General features: G+C 37.2%; 1 protein-coding gene across 1 annotated transcript in view; it reads left to right on the forward strand.

Moving 5' to 3' along the window:
* LOC122810691 (myoferlin-like) overlaps positions 1-25,684 on the forward strand; it is a 1,883,765-nt gene that overhangs the window by 812,275 nt on the left and 1,045,806 nt on the right. Inside the window, 2 exon segments of the mRNA XM_044082260.1 lie at positions 7,521-7,530; positions 17,325-17,432. Coding sequence (XP_043938195.1) covers positions 7,521-7,530; positions 17,325-17,432 — 118 coding nt within the window.

Here is a 25,684-nt window from a genome sequence, read left to right on the forward strand (position 1 = left end):
ATGTTTCGTTACATTCTTATACCATACTTTCTGTCTTTTTCTATATCATCAGTTTTTATTTTCCACAAAATATTTTTTCTTGGTAATATTTTATTTCCTCATTTATACACTCTTTTTCTCTTTTACTCTTTTTTACCATACCCCAAAATTTATCATAATTTTACCAGCTATGTTAGGGGAGCTACCAGCTGCTAGCGATTAGGAACAGGAAGCAGTACATCACTGCCCCATTATTTTTAAAAGAAAATACAAGGTTAATATCTACAAACCTAAGGATATTTTCACTGTTACCATACTGAACTGAGTCCAAAGCACTGGAAATTACCCCTGTGCCCCTATAAACTATTATAACTGTACCTAACCTAGTTTTACATACAGTCACTCACAATATTATTACCCAAGGATATAGATATCTGCTTACTCTAACAGTTTATTTAACAGCCAGTATAACTATAACTTAAATTTAACCTCATTGTACATCAAATGAGTGTTTTGACGTAGCTTGCTAATTTAAAACTGAGAACGCTGCTTTGTTAGTCAGACAAGACAGTGTATTAAGGATTACTGTGTATTACCTTTGGATAGCACTAATTTAATTTGTTTAATGACACAACAATAGTTGATACACCTAAGTCTGCCTTGACACAAATTAATGCATTTTCAGCTTACAAGCATAGTGATGTATTTGTTCACTAACTGAGCTTGGGCGATGGGCTTTTGGAATGCTGTAAAAAAGTAAGAGGTACAGTTTTTGTGTTTAGCAGAGATTGATCTAATGAATCTTGTGTAGAGATTTAGCTCCTACGTACATAAGCTGTGCTTAAGACAGTGGCTCTTCTATCCATTTCAGGTTCTATCTCTACAGCGCTCCCACTGAAAGGCCAACAAACGTTAGGGGAACTACCAACTGCTAGCGACTAGGAACTGGAAGAAGTATATCACTGCCCCACTATTTTTAAAAGACAATACAAGGTTAATATCTACAAACATAAGGATATTTTCACTGTTACCACTCTGAAGTGGGTTCAAAGCACTGGAAATTACCCCGTGTCCCTATAAACTACTATAACTGTACCTAGCCTAGTTTTACATACAGTAACTCACAATATTGTTACCCAAGGATAAATATGGATATCTACTTACTCTAACAGTTTATTTAACAGCCAGTATAACTATAACTTAAATCTAGCTTCTCTTAGGGAAATTACCTACTTTGCAAACCCTGAACAAAGGTACCTTGAGATTCGGTTAATCCCAGCTCTGCTCAACCTCACTTAGTTCGGGCTCTCTTCGTGCCCCACCCTGCCCCGAAATTCCACCCACCCCTGGTATCCCAGAATTTATACCTATTAAACCACTACCCCTCCTAATTGAATAATCACCAAAGCTCCACTCATACAGCTCTGCCTTCCTCTAGAAGCCAATTATCAAGTCTCTCTGCAGTCTGTTCATAGTAACAACTAAATCACACTACAACCTGTCAAAATGCCAGTACCCAAAGTACTCCTTATTCTTCCTTTACTAACCTTGCTAGCCCTCCCACCTAACCTCACAATGTATGAAAATCAATTCAACCTAGGTTTTCAGTATCCCAAATTTCATACCTCCTCCCTATCACTACTGAACAAACATGAATACTTCTCTACTCCCCTTTCATCCAACTTCTCCACCCCCAAATACTTTTACCCAAGCAGATCCAATTACACCACCCTAAAAACAAAATATTGCCACAAACTCTTACTTAAAATACTAAAACTCACAGCTAACTTGCATTACAACCTAACAAAGCATGGCAACATCCAACCTAACCCTATCCCTGTCTCCACTGTTGCACCTAGCTCCTACACTAATAATCCTACTAATATAACTCTGTCTACTAGACCCCACAACTCATTCTTAGCCTGTCATCTAAACATTAGAACCTTAAATAATAAGGTTCACTACCTGCATGCCCCCTTAGCAGTACATTCCCCATTCATACTATATCTTACTGAAACCTGGTTAAAACCAACAACTAAAGATGATGAGGTAACACCCCCTGGCTATCAAATACTTAGACATGACAGAGCTAATAGGAAAGGCAGTGAAGTTGCTGTTCTCTACAAATCAAACCTAACAGTCACAGCAGATATCTAGCAACCACCCCAAGATAGTAATGCTGAAACCCTAATTACCAGACTTCAAATTAATAAAAACAAATGTAGATATAGTGTCTGTGTCTACATTCCCCCAGGTAAAAATGCTAGCACCCTAGAAGATATCCTACAATGGTTATGTAATAACTACCCCCAAGAAACCATTATTCTTGGAGACTTTAATATTGACTGGAACTCCTGCTCCTGTGTATACCCCACTACCCATATTAAACTGTATGGGTTTTCACAGGTCATTACTACTACCCAAGACGGGATACTTAATGGCCTTCCCAAGTTATACAAGTCAGGGACTCTGCCCGACGACCTAAATATCCACTGCCTCACTTATATAATTAAGCTCAAAGCAGTTAACTCTCAATTACCTTCCTACAAAACAATAAGATCTATCAAAAACTTTAACCTCACCAACTTCCAAAATGAATTCAAGACATACAACTGGCCTCCCCTAAATCTACTTCCATTGGATGATGCAGTGGAATACTTCAGTAACAGATTTGCCATCCTCGACTCCCATGCCCCTACCCACACCATCATAACCAAAACTAAATCAGCACCATGGCTTTCAAAAGATGCTAAATTAAAAATCATACCTAGAAATAAAGCTTGGGCCACCTGGCATGCTACAAAAGACTCACAACATCAACTTAGATATAAACAATTAAGAAAAAATACCAAAACATCTATTATCCTAGACAAGAAGAACTTCTACTACCATTTGCAATAGAAAAACCATAATCAACCTAAAAAATTATGGGCTGGCATAAATAAGCTACTTCACCCAGGACATACTCCTACTCCCTCCTCTGTAGCCTTTACCCATGATTTGCCAGAAATCATTGCAAACATCTTCAATAGTTTCTTCACAGAAACTATCCAGACCCTGGCCAGCCAACTCACTCCCACCTCCTCTAACCTAGATAATGACAAACCTCTCCTTTAGCTTTCAACCTGTTCCTACCACTCTTATCCGTTGTCTTATCAAGAAATTAAAACCTACCACTCTGGCTGCTGACCTCCTCCCAGCAGAATACTTGCAAAAGGCTGATGACATCATAGCTTACCCAATTTCAATCCTGATAAACAGAACGTTATGAAGCTTCTGTCCCCTCAATTTGGAAAGTATCCCATGTTATACCTCTACATAAAGGTGGTAGCTCCACAGAACTATCTAACTTCAGACCCATTGCCATTCTATCTCCACTAGTTAAAATAATGGAAAATGCATCAATAAACAACTCATGAGCCACCTAATACAAGGCAAGCTGCTGGCTGTTTCTCAACATGGCTTTAGACCATTCCACAGCTCCACCTCAGCTCTTCTCTCCTCCTCTAATGTCATTAACCACAACCATAATAGCAATCTACTCTACTCTGCTCTCTTTCTAGATCTGTATAAGGCTTTTGACATGGTTAACCATCAGTTACTCATTCAGAGCCTGAAAGGCTTCTCCCTAGACTACCACTCTCTCCAGTGGTTTCAGTCCTATCTATCTGGATGCCAACAGACAGTCATATGGCAAGAAAAGCTATTATCCTGTCTACCCATCTCCTTAGGAGTCTCACAGGGCTCAGTACTAGGACTCCTCCTATTCTCCATGTTTATTAATGACCTCCACACCGTTATTCCTATGGCAACATGTATTCAGTATGCAGACGACTGCATGTTGATCTGCTCAGCCACCTCACAAGCTGATCTGCTGTCTTTAACCCAGAGTACATTCAATACTGTTGAAAACTGGCTCACTATTCACCGTCTGTTATTAAACCCTAAAAAAAAAAGCTGCTCCTGTTCATGGCCACTCATAGGTACCACCCTCCAACCATTACCATAATATTTAACAATAGGACCATTATCTTCCCTGAAGCCCAAACCAAACTCCTGTGAGTCGCAATAGATAATAATCTTACATATGATGCACATGTCAATCAAACCATCAAAACCATAAACAAAAAACTTGGATCCCTTTACAAGCTTAAACCATTCCTCACTCCTCTTGCCAGAACTGCCATTGCCAACTCTCATCTTCTATCCACTCTCCTTTATGCCTCTCCCCTACTCACAGGCCTGTGCATTACTTAAATTAACAAACTATCCCACTGTTACAACCATATAGCTATATTTGCCACTGGTTCAGCCTATAGGACTCACCATTGTCGCAATCTAACTCTCCTTTGGTGGCTTGAACCTTCTTCCCTACTACAGTTTACCCAGCTCACAATAGCTCATAAAGCTCTCCGCCAACCTGATAATATACCAGCACTCAAAAATATTGTCAGTCCATATAGTAATCACAATAAACTCCGCTCATCCAGTAGACTATTTATCCAAACAGTCAGATCCAACAACTCAGCTGGCGAAGCCTTATTTGCCAGTTCGACTGGTAAAATCTGGAATCAACTCCCGGCTGACCTCACTCTTGAACCTTCACATACACTATTCAAAGAATATCTCAGAAAACATTTTAAATCACACTGGCTATGCCCTTGCTCTAAACCTGACTAGCATCATGTCTGTGTCTCAAGGACTCTAATTCAGTTGGATATTGCATGCTAAGTGTCTTAATGAAGAATTACATAATTCTATCTTTTATCTATTGTCCTACCATGTATAGTGTAAATAACTGATAAAAATTAGCTTTTACAGTGTGTTTCATGTATTCTATAAACTGTTTGTCTGTTATAACATATTGTATTTATCAAAGTCCTTTTGTGGAGCTTTTCTCCCTGGGCCTCCGCTGAAAATGGACATGTATCCAGTCGGACTATCCCGGTCAACAAATGTAAAATAAATAAATAAATCCAACAGCCCTCGACAGATAACAGAACAATAAAGCCCAAGGAATGTTCAGTAAAACACACTTTGATAACACATTAACGCTATACACAGTATGTTTTCGTTTTTAGTCACTTCATCAGATGTGGGTCAAAGTTACAAGTACCTTGCTTTTCATACCTTCCTTAGTTCAAACCAACCAATAAAATCATCAAATTTTAATTGATTCAGTTACATACTGAAAAAAAACAATTAACCATACATGGGCATATTTCCTTTCCTCCAAAACCACTGAACAATTTCAACACACTAAACCACAGTCCCCTAAATAAAATACTTATGATACAATTCTTAAAAACCTTAACACAAGTAACATATTACTACTTTAATTATCTTTTAAGTAAATTTTTTTAATTAAAAATGTATTATGTAAAAGTATTAAAACAATTTGTGGAAGTTAAAAAATGCATTATACATACTTTGGTTCCTTCTTGTGGTAAAATAAAAAATTACATTTCAAAATGTTGCCTTTGTAAAACATCCAAATGAGTTAAATAAATTTATTACAAGGTGCTGAATAATATATTTGTGGATATGTTTTACATAGATTAAAATGAGAAGACACATGTCTTGCTAACAACATTTTATTAGGTCTTGTTTTTCTTTTTATTACAATTTTGCTGCTCTTAATTTTAGCAACGACCTAATAGAAATATGGTAATTTAACCCTGGTTTCTTATTTGTCTCCAGGGTTAATTGCCACCAAAGTTCTTTATACTCTATAGTCTCTTCCCATAACCCACCTCTAGTTGTTCTATCCACTTTTTCTAGTACAAAAAATAAATAACTTGCATCAATGCATTCCTGTTTGTGCTTGTATAATGCATTAGTGCACTTTCTGTTCTGTACCTCATATAGGTGTTCATATATTCTTCTCTTCAGTTTACGTTCCGTCTTTCCTGTGTAAAATCCCTCACATTCCTGACATACTGCTATATATACTAGTCCATAACTATCACAATTTGAAAATTCTTTGCCCTCAAGGACCTTGTTTCTACCTTTTAAGAAAATGCTTTCTTTATTATATATATTTGTGCATTGGGAACAGTGTCCACACTTGTAAGTACCCTTTCTCCTCTTGTTCCTACCTGTCCCTTCTTTGTAACTAGTTTCCAATAAATTCTTAAGGTTCCTGACATTTTTATATACCACCTTCATTTTCTCTTTCTTAATACTTTCTAGGTCTGTGAGGGCCAGGAATCTTTCCTATTCTTGGTTAATAATGTCCCTAACTACATATGAACTAGCATTATGCTCCAGTATTAAAGTCTTGTTAAAATTTTCTTTATTTTCCTCATTAGGGCTTATTTGAAGTGTTGTTTGTATCGCAACCTGTCCAAGAATGGGCTGATATTTATTTTTTCTACCTTCTAATATCTCTTTTTCCACATCCTTTAACATTTTCACTGGGTAACCTCTTCCTTTAAACATTTCTCTTAATAGACCAATTTCTTGGTAAAAATCTTCATCATTGGAAGTCATTCTACACCCCTAATATAGTGCCCTTTCACTATATTTCTTTTATAATATTTAGGGTGAGCACTATTAAAATGTAAAAAAGAATTTGAGTATGTTGCTTTTCTATATACTTTGGAATTACATTTCTCCTCATATTTATAAGGACCATTTGTCCTTAGATGAAAAAGTTATGGTTATGCAGCTTATGGAATTAGTTTTGAAATATAATTTTGTCTACTACAAAGGTGAATTTTTTCACCAAATTCAAGGTGTAGAGATGGGGGCAGTCTGTGCCCCCACATACGCCAATTTAGTATTCGCCAAATGGGAAGAAAAATGGGTATTAGAATCAATATATAAGAAAAATTGGATTTTATACAAACGTTTTTTTGGACGATATTGTAATATTCTGGGTGGCTGCTGAAAAAGAAGTGGCAAATTTTATAAAATATTTAAATCAAAGTACTGATTACCTAAGATTTACATATAAGACTAACCAAGAGAATTTACAATATCTGGATGCAGAGGTTTATAAAAGTGAGGAGAAATTTAATTCCAAAGTATATAGAAAAACAACATACTCAAATTCTTTTTTACATTTTAATAGTGCTCACCCTAAATATTATAAAAGAAATATAGTGAAAGGGCAATATATTAGGGGGTGTAGAATGACTTCCAATGATGAAGATTTTTACCAAGAAATTGATCTGTTAAGAGAAATGCTTAAAGGAAGAGGTTACCCAGTGAAAATGTTAAAGGATGTGGAAAAAGAGATATTAGAAGGTAGAAAAAATAAATATCAGCCCATTCTTGGACAGGTTGTGATACAAACTACACTCCAAATAAGCCCTAATGAGGAAAATAAAGAAAATCTTAACAAGACTTTAATATTGGAGCATAATACTAGTTCATATGTAGTTAGGGACATTATTAACAAAGAATGGGAAAGATTCCTGGCCCTCACGGACCTAGAAAGTATTAAGAAAGAGAAAATGAAGGTGGTATATAAAAATGCCAGGAACCTTAAGAATTTATTGGAAACTAGTTATAAAGAAGGGACAGGTAGGAATAAGAGGAGAAAAGGTACTTACAAGTGTGGACACTGTTCCCAGTGCACAAATATATATAATAAAGAAAGCATTTTCTTAAAAGGTAGAAACAAGGTCCTTGAGAGCAAAGAATTTTCAAATTGTGATAGTTATGGACTAGTATATATAGCAGTATGTCAGGAATGTGAGGGATTTTACATAGGAAAGAGGGAACGCAAACTGAAGAGAAGAATATATGAACACCTATATGAGGTACAGAACAGAAAGTGCACTAATGCATTATACAAGCACACACAGGAATGCATTGATGCAAGTTTTTGTACTAGAAAAAGTGGATAGAACAACTGGAGGTGGGTTATGGGAAGAGGCTATAGAGTATAAAGAACTTTGGTGGCAATTAACCCTGGAGGCAAATAAGAAACCAGGGTTAAATTACCATATTTCTATGAAGTCATTGCTAAAATTAAGAGCAGCAAAATTGTGATAAAACAAGACCTAATAAAATGTTGTTAGAAAGATGTGTCTTCTCATTTTAATCTATGTAAAACATATCCACAAATATATTATTCACCACCTTGTAATAAATTTATTTAACTCATTTGGATGTTTTATAAAGGGAACATTTTGAAATGTAATTTTTTATTTTACCACAAGAGGGAACCAAAATATGTATAATGCATTTTTTAACTTCCACAAATGGTTTTAATACATTTACATAATACATTTTTAATTAAAAAAAAATACTTAAAATTTAATTAAAGTAGTAATATGTTACTTGTGTTAAGGTTTTTAAGAATTGTATCATAAGTATTTTATTTAGGGGACTGTGGTTTAGTGTGTTGAAATTGTTCAGTGGTTTTGGAGGAAAGGAAATATGCCCATGTATAGTTAATTGTTTTTTTCAGTATGTAACTGAATCAATTAAAATTTGATTATTTTATTGGTTGGTTTGAACTAAGGAAGGTATGAAAAGCAAGGTACTTGTAACTTTGACCCACATGTGATGAAGTGACAAAACGAAAACATACTGTGTATAGCGTTAATTTGTTATTAAAGTGTGTTTTACTGAACGTTCCTTGGGCATTATTGTTCCGTTATCTGTCGAGGGCTGTTGGGTTTCTTGGTCTTGGTTTGCCCATTTCGTTTTTGGTTTATTTATAAATAAATAAATACTAATCTTTCATCTTTTTCATTTATTCATTTTAACACTTTGTACAAATTTAATGAAGTAGCTTATACCACTGAGTTAATTAACCCTAAACCTATTTCTTCTTTATTTACAAACAAAAATCCACATTTTACTGGTTTTAATTTAGAACCCCATATAAATGAAAAAACAATATCTGCAGTAATTCTTTTTCAAATACTATTGGCAACATAATACTCTTGCTAAGTATGCTATTTTCCCATGAGTACTAAATGTATCCAGTAAGCCTTTTTTCATAGGATCATAGAAAGTTACTAGGGTAATGGCCCTAGGGCCCTTACAAGCCTAGCCAAGTTCTACCGTTATTTCCATGATCAGCACCTATTGCCCCTGTCCAAGAGGGACACAGGTGGAACCCCTAGAGTGAATTTAAGGTTACCCATCCAATTGTCCAGATTGCATTTGAAGAAGGCCAATGAGGTGCTCTGTTTGACATGAAGTGGGAGTCTGTTCCAAAGGTGTGATAACCTCTGGGAGACAAATCTGTCCCTCCAGCAGTTCTGTTAATGTTGCATACCAGATTAAGGTCTTTAGAGCGAGTAACCCATGTACCATTTGACTTGCATATATGCGGCATTTCCAATAAAGCAGGGACAGAGATTGCCTTGTATGTAAGACATAGATCTCCTCTGAGTAGTCTGTATGAAACAGAATAAAATGACAGTAATTTAAGATGATCCATACGGGACAGATGCTGAAGACCTTGAATTTTCCTTGTGAGGAACCTTTGTGGTCTCTCTAATTGCTGCAGGTGCTTGGAAAGGTACATACCAAAAGGGGTGTTGTACTCAATTATTGGCCTGATGAGGGAAGAGAACAGGGAAGTTATATCTTCTTTTTTTCTGGAGGCAAGGCCCTTACTTATAAGATGAGCAATATAGAATGCCCTTCTTACCACTGTGGAGACATGGTGATCACCACTGAATGCATATTTAGGGTGTTGCTTTTGGGGTTGGTGTTAGCAGGAACACCACTCTTACAGAAAGGGATGGTAATATATTTTTTGCATTGAATTTAAGGCCATGACTTTGGCACCAGTCATTTGTTTGTGTATGACCCTCTTGTAGGATGTTGAAATAATTTGGAGATTTTATGACCACTCCCAGGTTGCAGTCATCAGCAAACTTTGTCAGACACAGACCTCTAGTTTTTGCTTGTACTTTGGAGAAATAGATTCCAAACAGTAGAGGTCCCATGGCTGATCCCTGTGTAACACCACTGGTTACAGGTCTGCTGTTGGAGGTGGATTCCCCTATTTTGGCTATATGTGTTCTATCAGTGAGCCAGTTAGTGACCCATATAATGATATAAAGATTGATACCTAGTCCTTTTTAATTTCTCCAAATCTTCTGGGTTTCTAGTTATAGATACCTAGCTGGGTGAGATTGTCAATAATGCCTGAGTGAGGGATTTCTGAATGATAATTTATATGTTCTTCTGAAAAGAAAAGGGCACTCGTTTGTGCAAATTATTACTACTTTTATCCAAATTTTGTTTTTTGCAATTATTATAATATCATCTGCATATCTTTACAGAACTGGAATTCTTAACCCTTCAAATGTTATACCCCACCTCCTTCATTATGTAATTATGCATGCTATCACATTCATAATTAATGCAAAGAGTATCAACTCATTAAACATCCCTGTCTTAATACAACTTTTCATATGTACCTCTTGGCTTAACCAGCCATTTACAAGTATTTTTACTTTATTATTACTACATGCTTACCTACACAATTTCCTAACTTTCTCACTTACATTATATTCTTTCATTATTACCCATAAGATTTCCTGTCCAGTTGTGTCATATGCCTTATTATAGTCTGCTCTCATGAGTTTTGCTTATTCTTTTATGTTCATAATGTCATCCACAGTTTCTCTATCATTAATAACTCTTGACAATCCTTCCATTTTATACTATATATACTATCTTCCATAATAGTTTCTGTTTTAGTTTCAAATCTCTTTTGTATTATTTTCATAAAAATCTTATAATCATTATTATTTAATACTATTGGTCTCCAGTTTTTTAATTGCCTTCTATTGTCCTTATAAATGTAAGCATTCCACTACATAATTCTTTATACATAAACCATCATTTAACCATTCATTCAAAATATTTAAAAAATATTTTTTGCCAATTCCTTAAATTTTTATATATTTCGTACAGTATTCAATCTGGTCCTGCAGTTGAATCTATATTTACTTGTCCTAATATGTTATCTAGCTCACTTAAAGAAATCTCCTTTTACAACTCTATTCTCTTTTTCTGTTTACTTTCTTACTTTCCATGTTTTTCACTAACTTCTTTTTTCTATAAACGTTTCTTCTACATATTGTACTACACTATTCATAATCTGCTTAAGTAATTTGATACTTCTCTTTTTCCATGTAAAAATATATTGCTTATATAACAATCCTTATATTGTTTCTTGATTTATTTCATGTTTCTTTTTCTTTGTCAAAGTACTTTCTGTCATTATATTTTAAATCTTCCAATGCCTCATTATATGTTCTTTTATATTTTTCTTTCTCTACTTTTCTCACATCACAATACCACTGTAAATAACATGTTTATATTTTTCCTTAAATATCATCCACCATTTGGACCGATTTTTATAAAATGTTCTTAAAATAATAAGATCATTACATAACTGTATTATTTATCTCTTTCCTTCTTCATTCCATGCCTTCTCGTTTATCCTTTTTATTCCTTTGCCTAGTTTTTATATATTCTTTGTTTTGCTTTATCTCTAGCGATAGTACAGGATGATCAGAAAATCCTGTTTCAACTACCACCACTTCTCCTATAAGTAAACTTTCTGATACTATAAAATAATGTTTCAACTTTATACATACCCCTTTTGTAAGTCCATGAATTTTGTCCCCAAGTTTTAACATATCACATCTTTTAACTTCTAACATTTTTCTTATATAATTTTCTTTCTTTTGCACTTGCCTCTTAAATAGTTGAAGTCCCCTGTTATTATAGTATTCATATTTATCAATGCATAGTCTAAAATCTGTTGATATAAGCTTTCCCTTTCGTATAATGTAATAATTCTGTATACTTGTTCTCTCCATGTTAAATCTACAATGGTTAGTCTTCCTATTTTGCCAAAGTTACATCTAATATATTTACTGTATTTCTACAGAATATGGCTATTCCTGAACTTTTCTCATTTCTCAAATGTCAGATTATCTTTTCTCCCCATAGTTTCTGTGTTTGTAATCTTTCTTCTTTTGTTAAAAATCTTATGTCTTCTAATATAATTACATCTATATCGCATGTATTACACAACTCCAAAATTTGTATTCTTCTTACTATATTCTTAATACTATTCACATGTATAGAAAGCACTCTAAAATCTTCATTTTCCCTTTTCCTTAAATTCATGGTTTCATAAATTCATAACTAATTACTAGGCTAGATTTTCAATAGGCCCTTCTAATCCTATCCAGTTTCCTTCCTCAGGGTAAGAATTAAACACTGTACTTCTGTATTTGTGAGTCAAACACTTTAACCATTATACTAGGCCCCAGTCATTAGCTGCATATGTTCTTTTTCATCAATTTCCTTTCTTTTTTCCTTTTGTACATGTTCTTTTAAATTTTCTTTTTCTGTCTTTTACCCTTTTACCAATAGAGTTATTTTTTCTTTTTGCTACCACCCAATTTGTGTCTTCCTCATCACTTATTTCAGAACCTTCTTCTTTGTCCTCTTTGTTATTTTTTCTCATCTAATTTTTCTTCTATTTCTACTACCTCTAAAAATTCTTCTCTTTGTTCATTTTCTTCTCTTTCTTTTTCATTTTCCTTACTCTTATTTTCATTTTTTGCAATCCATCCATAAATGTCCAATTTTGTTACATTTATAACATTTTAATTCACATTTTCTGCAACATGTCCCATTTCCTCATAAATATAACATTTCATTTTGTTATAGTTACATATCAAATGTCCTTGTTTCCCACAAAAAAAACACGTTTTGGGTTGTCCCCAGTATTTCATAACACCCCTATTTCCCTCCACATTTATCATGCTCAATATATGTATAGTTTTTCCTCTTTCTATTTGTAACACAATATTACAATCTCAGCTACCAGTCCATAAACCTCTTTAGCCATAAACTTTTGCAATGTCCAGTACTACTTTGTGTAAAGCTTTCAAATGTCCTTTCAAAGTCTGTCATTCTGCATCTTTGAAATTGTACATTAATTTTCTTCTTTGTTTCCCTGTTAAATGTTTTTAACACATAAAGATTCCCATTATTGCCTTTCTTTATTTTAACCCTTGTTTTGCCCAGGTTATTACAGTACCACTATGCCTGGATAAGGAAATCCATAGTTTGTAACCATTTATCGTCCATTAGACGTCCACGATTACAAGGGGAGAATTTACTTTGAATACACCCATCTGGTGTTAGTTGCATGCATACACTTCATATTTATTAGCAGGATTAGAAGAAATACCATTCATCATCCTTTCAGATTGCATGCACGGATGCATGAGCATTTACGATTGTGCAAGCTGGGAAGTAGTGTGTCTAACATACGTGCTAGCACAACTAAGAATCTGCAAACACTTTTAAATGCATTTTAACTTGTTGTTTTTACATTTCACCTTAATAGAGATGTTTTACTGGAAGGGTTTGAATATTTTATAACACACACAGAGCGTGTGTTTTAAGTTAAGAGAATGTTCAATATCGCAGTATTGTACTGTAATTTACACATTTTGCCAGTTACTGCTTTAAGGTTTCCATGGATTCCAATATATTGTTGAATGCTTGTTTTTATGATTGGTCCTTGAAATTTTGATTGTAGTATTTATATACTAACGTAATGTCATCCTGCTGTTTTGTCTGAAGAAGGCGGGTTATTTAACTTGCCGAAAGCGCTCACTTTCATTGGAATATTAAACCTGTGTGTTTTTACAGCCTTCTCTCATCGTGTTTTGTCTGCCTTTCAACAGTGTATCGTTTTGTGAGTTTTTTACTTTACGTGTTGGATCAGTTTTAAACCAGTTAACAACTGATCAAGGCCCGAGGCCATCACTTCACACTCTTCTCTACTTAGTGTTGACTCATACGTAAATAAATAAATATTTTTTCTGAATGGTTTAGATGGTTAAAATTAACTTGAAAATACAGAATATATAAAAATTATTGCAGCTGTTTCAGTTGAATATATTGCTTTTTAAATCTGAAAGTATAACAAGAATTCTGAGCCTCATCTGGTTTAGCAGACAAGGCTAAAATCTTTTTTTTTTTTTTTTAAACAAGAACATCTTTATTAAATTATCACATGATATGACTTAGGCAATCTTACTTTTGTATAAATGAAAACAAACCATATAGCGTCACAATTCTAGTATCAAATAGTATACATTACAAACGATGTTGACAATGTTGTAGTAGCAAACATTATACATCCCTTATAATCTATCCTGTCATTGTCAGTCAAGCATTACACAGCTCATTCATATCTTACCTTCTTTTAAACCTTGTTCCTCCTGTGCATGTATTGTTCCCATAATTCCCATTTTTTTTCCTGTGTAATTTGCTCCTACCCTTTTCTAAAGATCCTAATTCCACTTCTTTTATCTCTGTTACTATATTCGCTGCTTCTAGTAAGGTTGGTTTAGACCTTGATTTCCATTTTCTAGTAACTGCTTTTTTGACAGCCACCATAATTAGGCACAACAAAGCCTTACTATCATAGCTCAAAAAATCATTTCCTTAGTTACACAATTTTGCTCACCCAGTATCTCTGACAGAGCAGTTTGCAGGGAATCTTTAAAGTCTGCCAACATATTACACTCCCAGAAAATATGTTCTCAATTACCTCTTTTTCCCTATCACACCTCCAATATTTGCTGGCTGAGGAAAAATTCTTTGGAGTCTACTTCGAGTATAAAAATACCTATGTAAACATTTCCAAGCAAAGATTCTAAATCTTCTAGACTTTGTTGCATATTTTGGAGACATACATACACCCCCTCTCCCATTGTTTCTTTGTAGATTGCTTACCAGTATCTCTTCCCAATCATTTCTAACCTCCTCTGATTGAGTCTTATAGTTATCATGCAGTATTTTATATGATCTACTAATTATTCCTTTTTTAACAGCAGGCAAGGCTAAAACCCTGACTGTGACCCAGATGACTCAAGAAGTTCAATTAGCAATATGTACACTGGAGAATCTGGGAAGGGAGGATAGGATGTGAGTGAGTGAATGACTATGGTTCACTTATCAGGGGGAGGGGAATTAATTTGTTTTACAATAGAGAGTCAATTATTCAAATGTTGATTATCCAAAACATCAATTATTTGAACACAGCCTTCCAAAGTTTTGGGGTAGGAAAAATCATAAAGTCTATATATGTTAACATTATATCTATTCACTTGTGGATGTTTTTTGAGCTTGTACTACAATAAAATACTGTACCATTTTGTGCATACAGTAAATTTGTTTTATTGACATTGTTTAATGTTTTTCAAAATCATTTTTAGAAGTTTTTTATCCTGTTCAATTATATGTTTGATTATCTGAGCAGTTTGATTATCCGAATTACCCTAGGTCCCAATTAGTTCAGATAGTCGACTCTCTGCTGTACTATATTGCTGACATCTGTCACAGAAGGAGATTTGTGGCATATAGCCCTCTAGATTCAGTATTATGCATTTGTTTTTATCAACCTTTTCATAGCAACCTTCACTGATACACTTACTAAAGCATGCAGACATAGGGAATATGTTGTGGGCAAGTGTGGTGATCCAAGTGCACGTCAGCTGCTGGAGTGTGAATTTAGTGCTGTAATGTAAACACCTTGAGCTGTGTGTTGTGCATACAACAGTTTTAATGGAAGGAGCTGACAGGAAATCCCTCAGCCTGAGGACAATTAGAATTATCCATTAAACATGGGAGGCCTGAGTCTTTTGGTGGGCATGATAAAGTTACTCCCTGACCTATAGATTTCTGAGGGATAGATGCAACTAAAGGGACCAAACAGTCTCTGTGGTTGCCTGATTAATGGCTCTCTCTCTGGATGACCTTTGCCCTGAATGGCAGTCCCTGAGAGGCCAGCTTAAAGAGAAAATGAATGTGTTTGAGACCTATGGGAAGGAGCTGGTGGTTGGCAGGCATTAAGGGAAAAGCAGAAACTATAAGGAATTCCAAGTGTCATGCAACACGTTATTCTTTTTCACTGATTACATTATCTGCTGTTACAGTATGAAAATACAAACACTGATCTTTTTTTCCAGTGAAAACAAGCACAGTCAGTTACAGACCATCCCAGTTTGTCATCAGTTCTCAGTGCAGACCATTTCTTATAAAGTAAAACTTGTATATCAACACTGTTGTTTGAAACCATTAATAGAGAGGCTAAGTTTAATTCTTAGCCTTGGCTTACTTTTTTTTGCATGCCATGCATTGCTCCTGCTTTTCAGTATTTTCACAGTATTTTATGGAACCTGCTGTTTGGCTGTCTTTGTTAAAAATGGTCTTAGATAAGGGCCTCTGTACTGCTTCTTTAAGTTCTAGCTTCCTGATACAACTTATAAATCAGTGTCCAAATTGTGCAGGCCTGTGAACACTAGTTATTTTAGTTAAATTTACAAAGTGCAACTTATGTGACAAAACAACAAAGCTATGTCAGTGCTTTTTGACAGTGACACAGACTGTGTGGATATGAACAGATAGCAAAGGGGTCTAATTAATTGAGATATATGCTGAGATACAATAGCATCTAGAAACAAAAAAATCTTAATCCAAGCACCTAAGGGACATATCTTGGTGGTACTGATGCCATCAAGGAATCTGCACAAGTGGGTGGATGTGGGGATGTAGAAAGCAGCTGAAACAAACAAATATGGAGGTTGGATGGTCATCACTTCAGAGCTAAATGGTGGGTTTCAAGAGTTATGTAGGAGGAGGAGCAGAAAAAACTAGGGGAAAGAGAGAAGAATGATGTCCACAAGAAGCATGTTCTTATGGCAGGAATTTTTCAAAAATAAACCAAAAGAAGAAGATGCGTTGTTAGCATACCAGTATAAGCAGTTAACATTACTGCCTCAAGGTGCTTGGAGCTGGGTTTGATTCTGAGGTGACAAGTGTGTGGTGCTTGCCACCATTTGCTCTATTCATGGAAATGTACACTTTAGTTTCTCTTTTCTCCCACATTCCATAGAAATTTTGACAGGCTGTTTATGATACAGAACTGTCCCTAATGTGTGGGTGTGTGAGCTTAGTGATGGACAAATATCCCATTTGAGATGGTCCAGGCTTTTTTGCAGTTGCTTAATGGTTAGGCTTTGGTCCCTGGCAACACGAAACTGGATAAATTCAGGTACTGAATCATATAGGCATTTCAGCATATTTTAAGTAAGTCAAGATTTTTCCCATTTAGGATTTTTCCTGGAAGGACAATGTGGTAACATATTGTGGACTGAAGTAGGGAGTTAAAACTAGACTAAGAATGCAGCAAATAAAAGTTGAAATATCAAGTGAATGAGGTATAGGGTATGGGTGGTTGGGGGAACAGTAGTCCTGCTCATATTGTTGGACTTTATTGTAAAATCTAATCTGATATCTAATTTTGTTTCCTTAATCTTCAGGAGACAGACTCAGCAGACTGGTGGACTAAGTTCTATGCTTCATTAGACGACAATGGAAGATTAGAAGAATTAGAACAGTATCTGCAGAAAGGATTCGACACTCTTAAGGTAAGTCTGAGAAAGAGAGCAGCAGTGAGCCATCTGGACCACAGCAGTCTAATCACCAGTACAGGTTTGTTGAAAGGGATCAGGTCAAAAGACAAGTCTTTCTTTTTTTCCCCCTTTACCTTTAGGAATTCATCATACATTAAATTAAGAGGCATCCTTTGTGAAAGTTAAAGACCTTACACATACAATATTTGGCTTCTGTATTACTTGTTTTCATATGTATGATTATGCAAAGAGAAGAAAACCTGTGGTCCAGTAAGTCCACTGATTTGTTGAAGCAGCATGTCCTAGTCCCCACAATTTTCATTACATATCTTAGGTACTGTAAAATCATTGTGTAGATCTTTAGCCCTCCATTTCTTCAAGCAGTACATTCCAGAGCCCCACCACTCTGACAGTAAGGTAACAGTCAATAATTTGTGCTTAAATCTGTCCCATTCTAGCGGTCACACATCTTAAATCCCTCATTTATTCATACTGCCTTACTTATTTTATGGTACATTTATTGTATCTTAGCTCTCCTGTCCTTTCCCGTCCCTCCTCCCCTGTTATCATTTTTGTATATTTCTGCTCTGAAAACCTTCCCTTGTACTCAGAGTTCTCTCTCTCTCTTTTTTTTTTTTTTATTATTTTGGTAAACTTCTGTTGCATGCTGCAGATTATATGATGATCCACTCTAAATATGGCCCCCGCAAGTGAATAGAGGAAGCCTCACTATTCCCTTATATGACAGGAAGATGACATTTGGACATGTAGTATTAACAGCCCTTGGCAGTAAATCCTAAGATTCTTTGTCATTACCATCTAGCATTAGTGTGACTGTGCCTCGAGGTGATTAAAACACTCACATCTTTTTGTTTTGTTTGCTATGATTTCTATCACTGGTTTACAGCGGTGCTTATTAGTGTAGTATGTATATATAGGACCCTAGACTATATATATATATTCTATAAGCAATTGTCCTCCTGTAGTGGATCTTTAAAGCAGGATGGTCTATGTTGAACAATTTACTGACAGAAATACCTTCTTAGAAGTCTACACAGGTAACTTGGTAAACTGTTGAACTCTTTTCTGCTTGGTATGTATCCACGTATCTAGACTGTTTTGTGGAGGGTTAGCTCTTTGAGAGCCTCCTCATCAATATTCTTCATAGAGTGTCCCTCTTGTGACTTATTGATGTCTGCTTCTTCTAGCTCTGTCATGGATAAGGGAAAACAGTTTATCTGATATCCTTTTTATTCATTCCTCAACTGATGGGTTCAGATCTGAGACTAGGATATGACTTGCCTTCTTCTGCCTCCCTTAACCTATAATGCCCCACCAACCTAATATATCCCAGATCTTGTTGCTGCCATCCAGCTTCAGAAGTGGATCCAATTACTCTTGAGCTTTGGAGTTTTATTTAGCCATCTGTTGTGTGTTTTTTGTCAAGATTTCTTTTAATATATTTTTCTAATTCTCTTACCTCTCGCCATTAGTCCTTTTAGCTAGTTTTTGTATCCCTTTTAGCTGCAATGTCTTGGTACTTAAAGTACCATTGTTGGCAATCTTTTGCCATGCGACTGTTCATTTGTGTACTTCTTTTTTACCATTGTTGGTAGTTAGGTTCCTTTGCTAACTTGTTCCCCTTTTACCTTCGCAAAAAAAAAAAAACACTTGTCTATCTTTAGAGTTTTTAGGTCTTTTTCTACTTGTACAACAATGGCTGACAAACCAACTCTATTTAAAAAGTGCATTACCTGTAGGCCTAAGCTTCCCAACTCAGATGCCCACAGATAATGCCTGTGTTGTTTAGGCTCTGAACACTTGGTTGCGTATTGTTCAATCCACTCTGTATTTAACTCCATAGCCTTAACTGATAGGAGGAATAAATTAGTCTTGAGAGGCCTTCTTCCTTCTTCCTGTACTTCTTCAGTTGTGGCGGCTCAAACCCCCTACCAAAAATCCTGAAAAGGGTAAGTCAGAGTCAGCTGCTAGAGAAAAGGAATCCCATAAGAAGTCTCTGGGCCATTCTTCCTCATCAGCTCCTTCATCGGAGCATCATTCTAAGATGCATAAGATCTCCTTGGATCCATACTCCCCTGCTCCTAGTGGATCGAGTTTCTTCACAGCTCCCGTCTCCTTTTCTGAAGGAATCTCCAGGTAGGTACTCCAGCTGCAGACCTCCATCCACCACATCATCTCTTAGAGCTTCCAGAAGCTTATCAGAAGCAGATGTGGATAGGATGATGACGACATTCCTCAGAGCACAGATCCAGATGGGGGTTCTCCCGACTCTGACTACCACAGGATTCGCAAGCCATCCTTTGTCCACATCCCCCTTGGTATCTCCTTCTCTGATCCAACCCACTGCTTTGAAGCCAACAGATCCAAGGCCTCTAGGGGTGTTTACCTCAGATCTGAAAATGGCTTATTCTTTGACTCCTGTGATTTCCTTGAGTTGATTGGCTACAAGACACTTAGAGCCAGAAGACTCTTGGAGCTGAAATGTCAGCATTGTGTTGGAGCTTCAGTGTTGGACAGCTCAGGTCTAACTCTCTTCTTGGGTGGAGTTGCAGGAGCCAACTGTTTGAGAAAGTCCAGCTCCCTAGCCTTCAATGTCTGTGTCCCATAAGAGTTGAACCTTTGAGGTTATGGAGAGGACTTTCTATTTGTCTAGAGAAGGGACATCCCTGCCCACTTCAGATCAGACAACATTGCCTCATCCAGTTCTATGCTCTGAGCCTCTTCCATCTATTCCACTGGGACAGCCAGCTCAAACTAGTCTCTAGCCAGTCTGTCAGGACATCGTCATCATCTATTCTGATACTTTCCCAGACTATCTCATTGAGGAAGTCCCTCAGAGGAGAGCATGTAAGAGGAGGCACCTAGATTCCCATCAGGAATCTCTCATGGAGGATACCAATTTCAGTGAGAGGGAGGGGCCACCCAGATCACCACCCAAAGACATCTCCTTTGGAGGCATTCTTGAGCTCCTGAAAAAAAGGTCCTTGGAAACCCCCTCTAGGAGGAATCAGATTTCCTCCGTTTGAGTCTGGCCCATCTTGACACCCCCTCCCCCCGACGAGCTTATAGGTCTTCTTTCTCGCCACGCATGGAAGGAGCCAAATACTGCAGAAACAGTTCCAAAAAGACCAGATAAAATTCTAGTCCCCCCAAGGACCAGGCACATTGGAGCAAGGGAGTCTCATTCGATGCCACTAAGAAAGAAATGGCAGAACAGAGTTAATCTTTCCAGCCCTAACAGAGAGTCCAGGGCTTTGGACAGATTTGGAAAGTGCATGTATACATCAGCGACCTTTGCCCTCAGGTTGCTGAATTACCTGGCACATTTTATGAGGTTACAAAGAAATCTGACCGAGGAGCTTGCCACATCTCTTTCTGACTCCATGTCTGCCAAAGATGAAAATAGGATCTCCTCACAACTGGCCACCTGCCAGTCTATTTCGAACACCTCCATGAGGTTGATCTCCCATGCAGTGGAAGGTATGTCATGGGCAGCGGGCTCAGCATAGCCATTAGAAGACATGCCTGGGTGCCACTGTGATTTTGAGGAGCCCTTTAAGTCTTTGTTCAATAATGCACTTTTGATGGATCTTCCTTGTTCAGCCACAAGGTAAAGGGCACTCTTTCCACATGTGAAAAAGAGGGGAAAGACACTGTCTGCTGTGGGTGTATGTTTTTCATCCCTTCAATGACCTTTCTCTAGGAATCAATGAGGAGACAGAAGAATGTGGTTTAAAAAAATCCAGGGTCTTTTTCAAGACTCCCATGGAGATACTTCCCTCAGAGGCAGAGGGGGGACCTCGAATGGAAGATGCCACCCTTGAGGCAGAGGTGACCTGCAGAACCGGGGCTTCAGGGATTCCTTCTCAGCTAAGCCCTGAAAGGAAGTCCTTTTGTTCCCCTCTGGAGGCAGTCAGGGGACATTTGTCTTTGCACTGGAGAGCCTGGCTGTCTATAACAAAAGATTCATGGGTGCAGAGAATCATATCCACAGGTTATATTATACCATTTTCCTCACCCCCACACCTATGTGAAAAAGATCCCTGATGTTCAACCCAGTCAGAGGGAAGCAGCTACACTAGAAATAAAAAAGCTGCTAGAAAAAAAGAGTCATCCAAGAGGTCACCTCAGACCAGAGAGCATGCAGAACTTACTTAAGATTCTTCTTGGTACCAAAAAAGACAGGGACTTGAGACCATTTCTGGATTTCAGCAAATTAAACCAGTTTGTTCAATATTCAGAGTTTCACATAGTCATGGTTCAGTCCATTTAGCCTCTGCTGTGAAAGGAAGAGTGGATGTGCTTGACAGATCTTCAGGATGCATACTATCAAATCAGAATGAACAGGCACTTCAGAAGATACCTGCACTTATGCAGGGAGTCATTCATTGCCAGTTCAGAACCCTGCCCTTTGGTCTCACCAAGTCCCCTAGAGTATTCACCAAATGCATGGCAGTAGTAGCAGCTCACTTTTGACTGCTGAGATTCTAAGTGTTTCCATACCTAGATGACTGTCTTCTAACTGCCCCAACCAGGCATCAGTTTCTACAAGCAAGGTACTACTTGCTCTAGTTGTGTATCCATTTAGGAATAATGGTCAGTTACTGCAAATCACACCTCATGCCTACCCAAAGTCTGGAGTATATTGGTACTCATCTGGACACAGTCACTCAGATAGCTTCTCTTCCCTCTACTTGAACACAAACGATGCAATCCCAAGTCAAGAAAGTGATACAGAATTGTTCTCTTCCTGCTTGATTATGCTTACAAGCCCTGGGATCCACGGCAGTGACTATCACTGTCTTCCTTCTGGCCAGGTTTCACATGAAACTTCTTCAATGGACACTTTCAGTCCAGTGGCCCATTGTTCGACATCTGTTAACAATCAACATCACACAAGCATGTAAAAATTATTGTCTTTTGTGTATTCATTTAAATGAGCTTTCCAAAGGCTATTTGTTCTTTCCCAGGCTACAGTCATGGTGACCAGGGATGCCTCCCAACTAGAGTTGAGGGGCACTACTTGGGTAGGACAGTCCATGGTATGTGGTCCCCCAAAGAGGCCAAGATGCTTATCAGTATTCTGGAAATGAGAGCAGTTTTCCTAGCATTGCAAGCCTTTCAAGATGCTCTCTCATATGTGACAATTGTCATTCAGAGAGACAATATTTTAGTGGTCAACAGAGAGGAACCAGATCTTCATCTTACCCACTTTGTCAAGAAGCAATGAGAGTGTGGCAGTGGATGATCTCTTCTGGTCACTTTCTAATAGCAATGGACATTCCAGGGAAATTCATCGAGATTGCGGACAAACTAAGCAGGTCTATTCTTATGCCTAATGAATGGTCTCTCAATGTCAAAGTGGTGGAGAGGAATTTTTTGTCAATGGGACCAGCTGTGCTGCGATCTTTTTGTCTCTCCACTCAACAACAAATGCAGCAGGTTCTTTGTCCTCATCCCTGCAGTGAATGAATCACCAAGAGAATGTTCTAGTTCATGACTGGCCCTTCATCTCCTTTACACTTACCTACCGTGTTATCTCTAATTCCCAAATTTTTACAGAAAACATTCCAGTTGAAGAGCATAGTTATTCTTATTGAACTCTTCTGGCCTTGTCAGATTTTATTTTTATTTATTTATTTTACATTTGTTTACAGGGAAAGTCTGACTGGACACAGGCCCTTTTTCAGCTGAGGACTTGGGAGAAAAATTCCACATGCAACACTATTCAATTACAAAATGAGAATTTGGTACACATAAGACAATCTGGTATATAAATCAGTACACTTTAGTATACACATGATAAAACAAACAACTCACAAATATAATACACTTGCATGAAGTAATTATTATATGTATATTCATTGTTTTTTTAAGTTACATTTTTAGGTATGCCATGCAGAAATAAAAACAATATTGTAAAGATAAGAATTTAGGCAAAACTATCATGAATAAAGATGGAATGAGGGGTTAAATGAGGTAAGAGAAGGACAAGAGTTAGTAAGTTAGGGTAGGAAATGTGCTAGGAGAGAAGGAGTAGAGCGAGAGCAGTATGATTTGTGAAATACTACCCAGGGCTATCGCAGTTACAGAGCCATGAGTTCAGGTAGGTGTGACTTTAGAGCTGTTTTGAGGGAGGCAGTGGAAGCTGTGGCTGCGATATTGGGGGGAAGGCTGTTCCATTGTTTACCTATAATATTGCTATAGAGGGATGTACCTGCAGAATTATTGGCTTTGGTAACTTCTAGTAGAGGTTTTAGATTGGATTGCAGGAGGACTCTTGTTTTGGTGCTTGGGATAAGTATGTTTTGTAGGGCTGTTTTTTTTCAGGGTAGTAAAGCAATTTGTGGGCTAGTACAAGTTGATTATATAGAATGAATTGGGGAAGTTCTGTTGAGTTAAGCTGTTTGAGAGGAATGCAGTGGTATGTTCTGAATGGAGTATTGGTTGTGAATTTGGCAATTTTGTTATAGCAAGCTTGCAACTTGGATAGGTCAGATTTTCTTAGATTGGTGAGGATTGGGGAGGCATAAAGAAGGGTAGTCATGAGATGGGTACATGCAATAGTGTCTCTAGTGTTATTTGGTAGGAACTGTTTATTTCTATATAGTATACCTAGTTTTTTATGTACTTTCTTAATAGTAAGGGATATATGTAAATCAAATTTGATGCTACTGTCAATTTCTACCCCTAGCAGTTTGGTGTGACTTTCCTAGGATATGACAGTATTGTTACTGGAGGTGATGTTAAATGTTAGGTTATGTGTTTAATACTGTGTGGGTGAAAAGATAAGCTTAGTTTTGTTAGTATTTAGTATTAGTTGTGAGTCAATAAGCCATCTTTCATCAGAGAGAAAGGAGGAATGTGTTTGGTGTAGTACTTGGGGGAAGGAGGAAGCACAGATTAGTGTGGAATCATCCACATATTGGATGACTGAGGCCTGTAGTGTGGATGTATGAAAAAAGTAGTGGTCCAAGAATGGAGCCTTGTGGGGAGTCCTAGTGAGACTGGTAGTAGTGGGGAGAGTTCTAGATGCCATCTGACTGCCTGCTGTCTGTCTGTTAAGTAATTCCTAAAAAAGGAAATGGTGGAAGAGCTGAGATTTAATTCTGAAAGAGTGTTGATGAGTTTATCATGATTAACCATATCAAAAGCTTTGGAATGATCTAGAAAGATAGCTGAGACAAAATTTCCATTGTTTATGTGGTTGCTTTCTGTCTGAGTGAAGGACATGAGGGAAGTAATGGTACTATGGCATGGTCTAAAATCATGTTGCGTTTTTGTGAGTAGATTATTAGAATTTAGGTATGTCATGATTTGTGTGTGCACACAGCTATCAAAGATTTTGGAAAGGGGAGAGAGTATGCCAGTTCGTCAGTAGTTAGTAAGTTCTTTAGAGTTGTCCTTCTTGTGAAGTGGGGGATGTGTGAAATTTTCCAGAGCTGAAGGACTAGGTTTTCTGATATCAAGTGGTTAATGAAATTTGCTGCAGGATATGCATTTGCCTCAGTTTCAATTTTTAGGAATTTAGCTGGTAGTCTATCAGCAGAAGGAGTTGTAGGTTTTAGTTTAATAAGCATTTATGTTAAGTTGTCTATCTCGCCTTCATTCTTGCTGGATGGGTTCTTGCCACGACCCCGACTCGCTACTCTCAAGCTCTCGAGTTTGTGTAATTTAGTCGATCAAAACCCTTTAATTTAAATATTTTTTACTTACTTCCCCTTAGTTTATTTTTTTTATCCTTATAAAAAATTCCCGTTTTTTCCCCGCCAAAGAACTTTCTTCCTTTTCCCTTCTTCCCCTTCTCTTCCCTAGAGTGTACAGATTTGGATGATCTGAGGGTTCCCCGTTCCCTTCCTGAAGATGTCTCATTTGCAGACATTCTGGATCCTGAAACAGAGGGAAAATTGCCCGTGGTTGCTAAGAAGGCATGGACGGCTCCTGATTCAGTGGACCCCCCTCCCAGGAGAATGGTGGTAGCTGCTGCCACTAAGAAGGAGCTAGCTGATCCTTCAGTACCTGTCCATCCACCTAACAAGGAATTCAGGCCCATGGACAGGTAAAAGAAGCGGATGTTCTCACGACGACTTTATGCATCGCTGAACTAGCATGCCTGGATGCGGCTATGCAATTTTTATGACCTCTTTCAAGACGCCTTCACTCAGCAGACCAGCAAGGATCCGGAATCTACTCAGGTCTTTTTTTAACCAAAACAAAACAGGGAGACCAATTTTGGACTTCAGTGT

This window comes from Protopterus annectens, chromosome 9.part0, assembly GCF_019279795.1.
Source record: "Protopterus annectens isolate FY-2018-M chromosome 9.part0, PAN1.0, whole genome shotgun sequence".
NCBI lineage: Eukaryota > Metazoa > Chordata > Ceratodontiformes > Protopteridae > Protopterus > Protopterus annectens.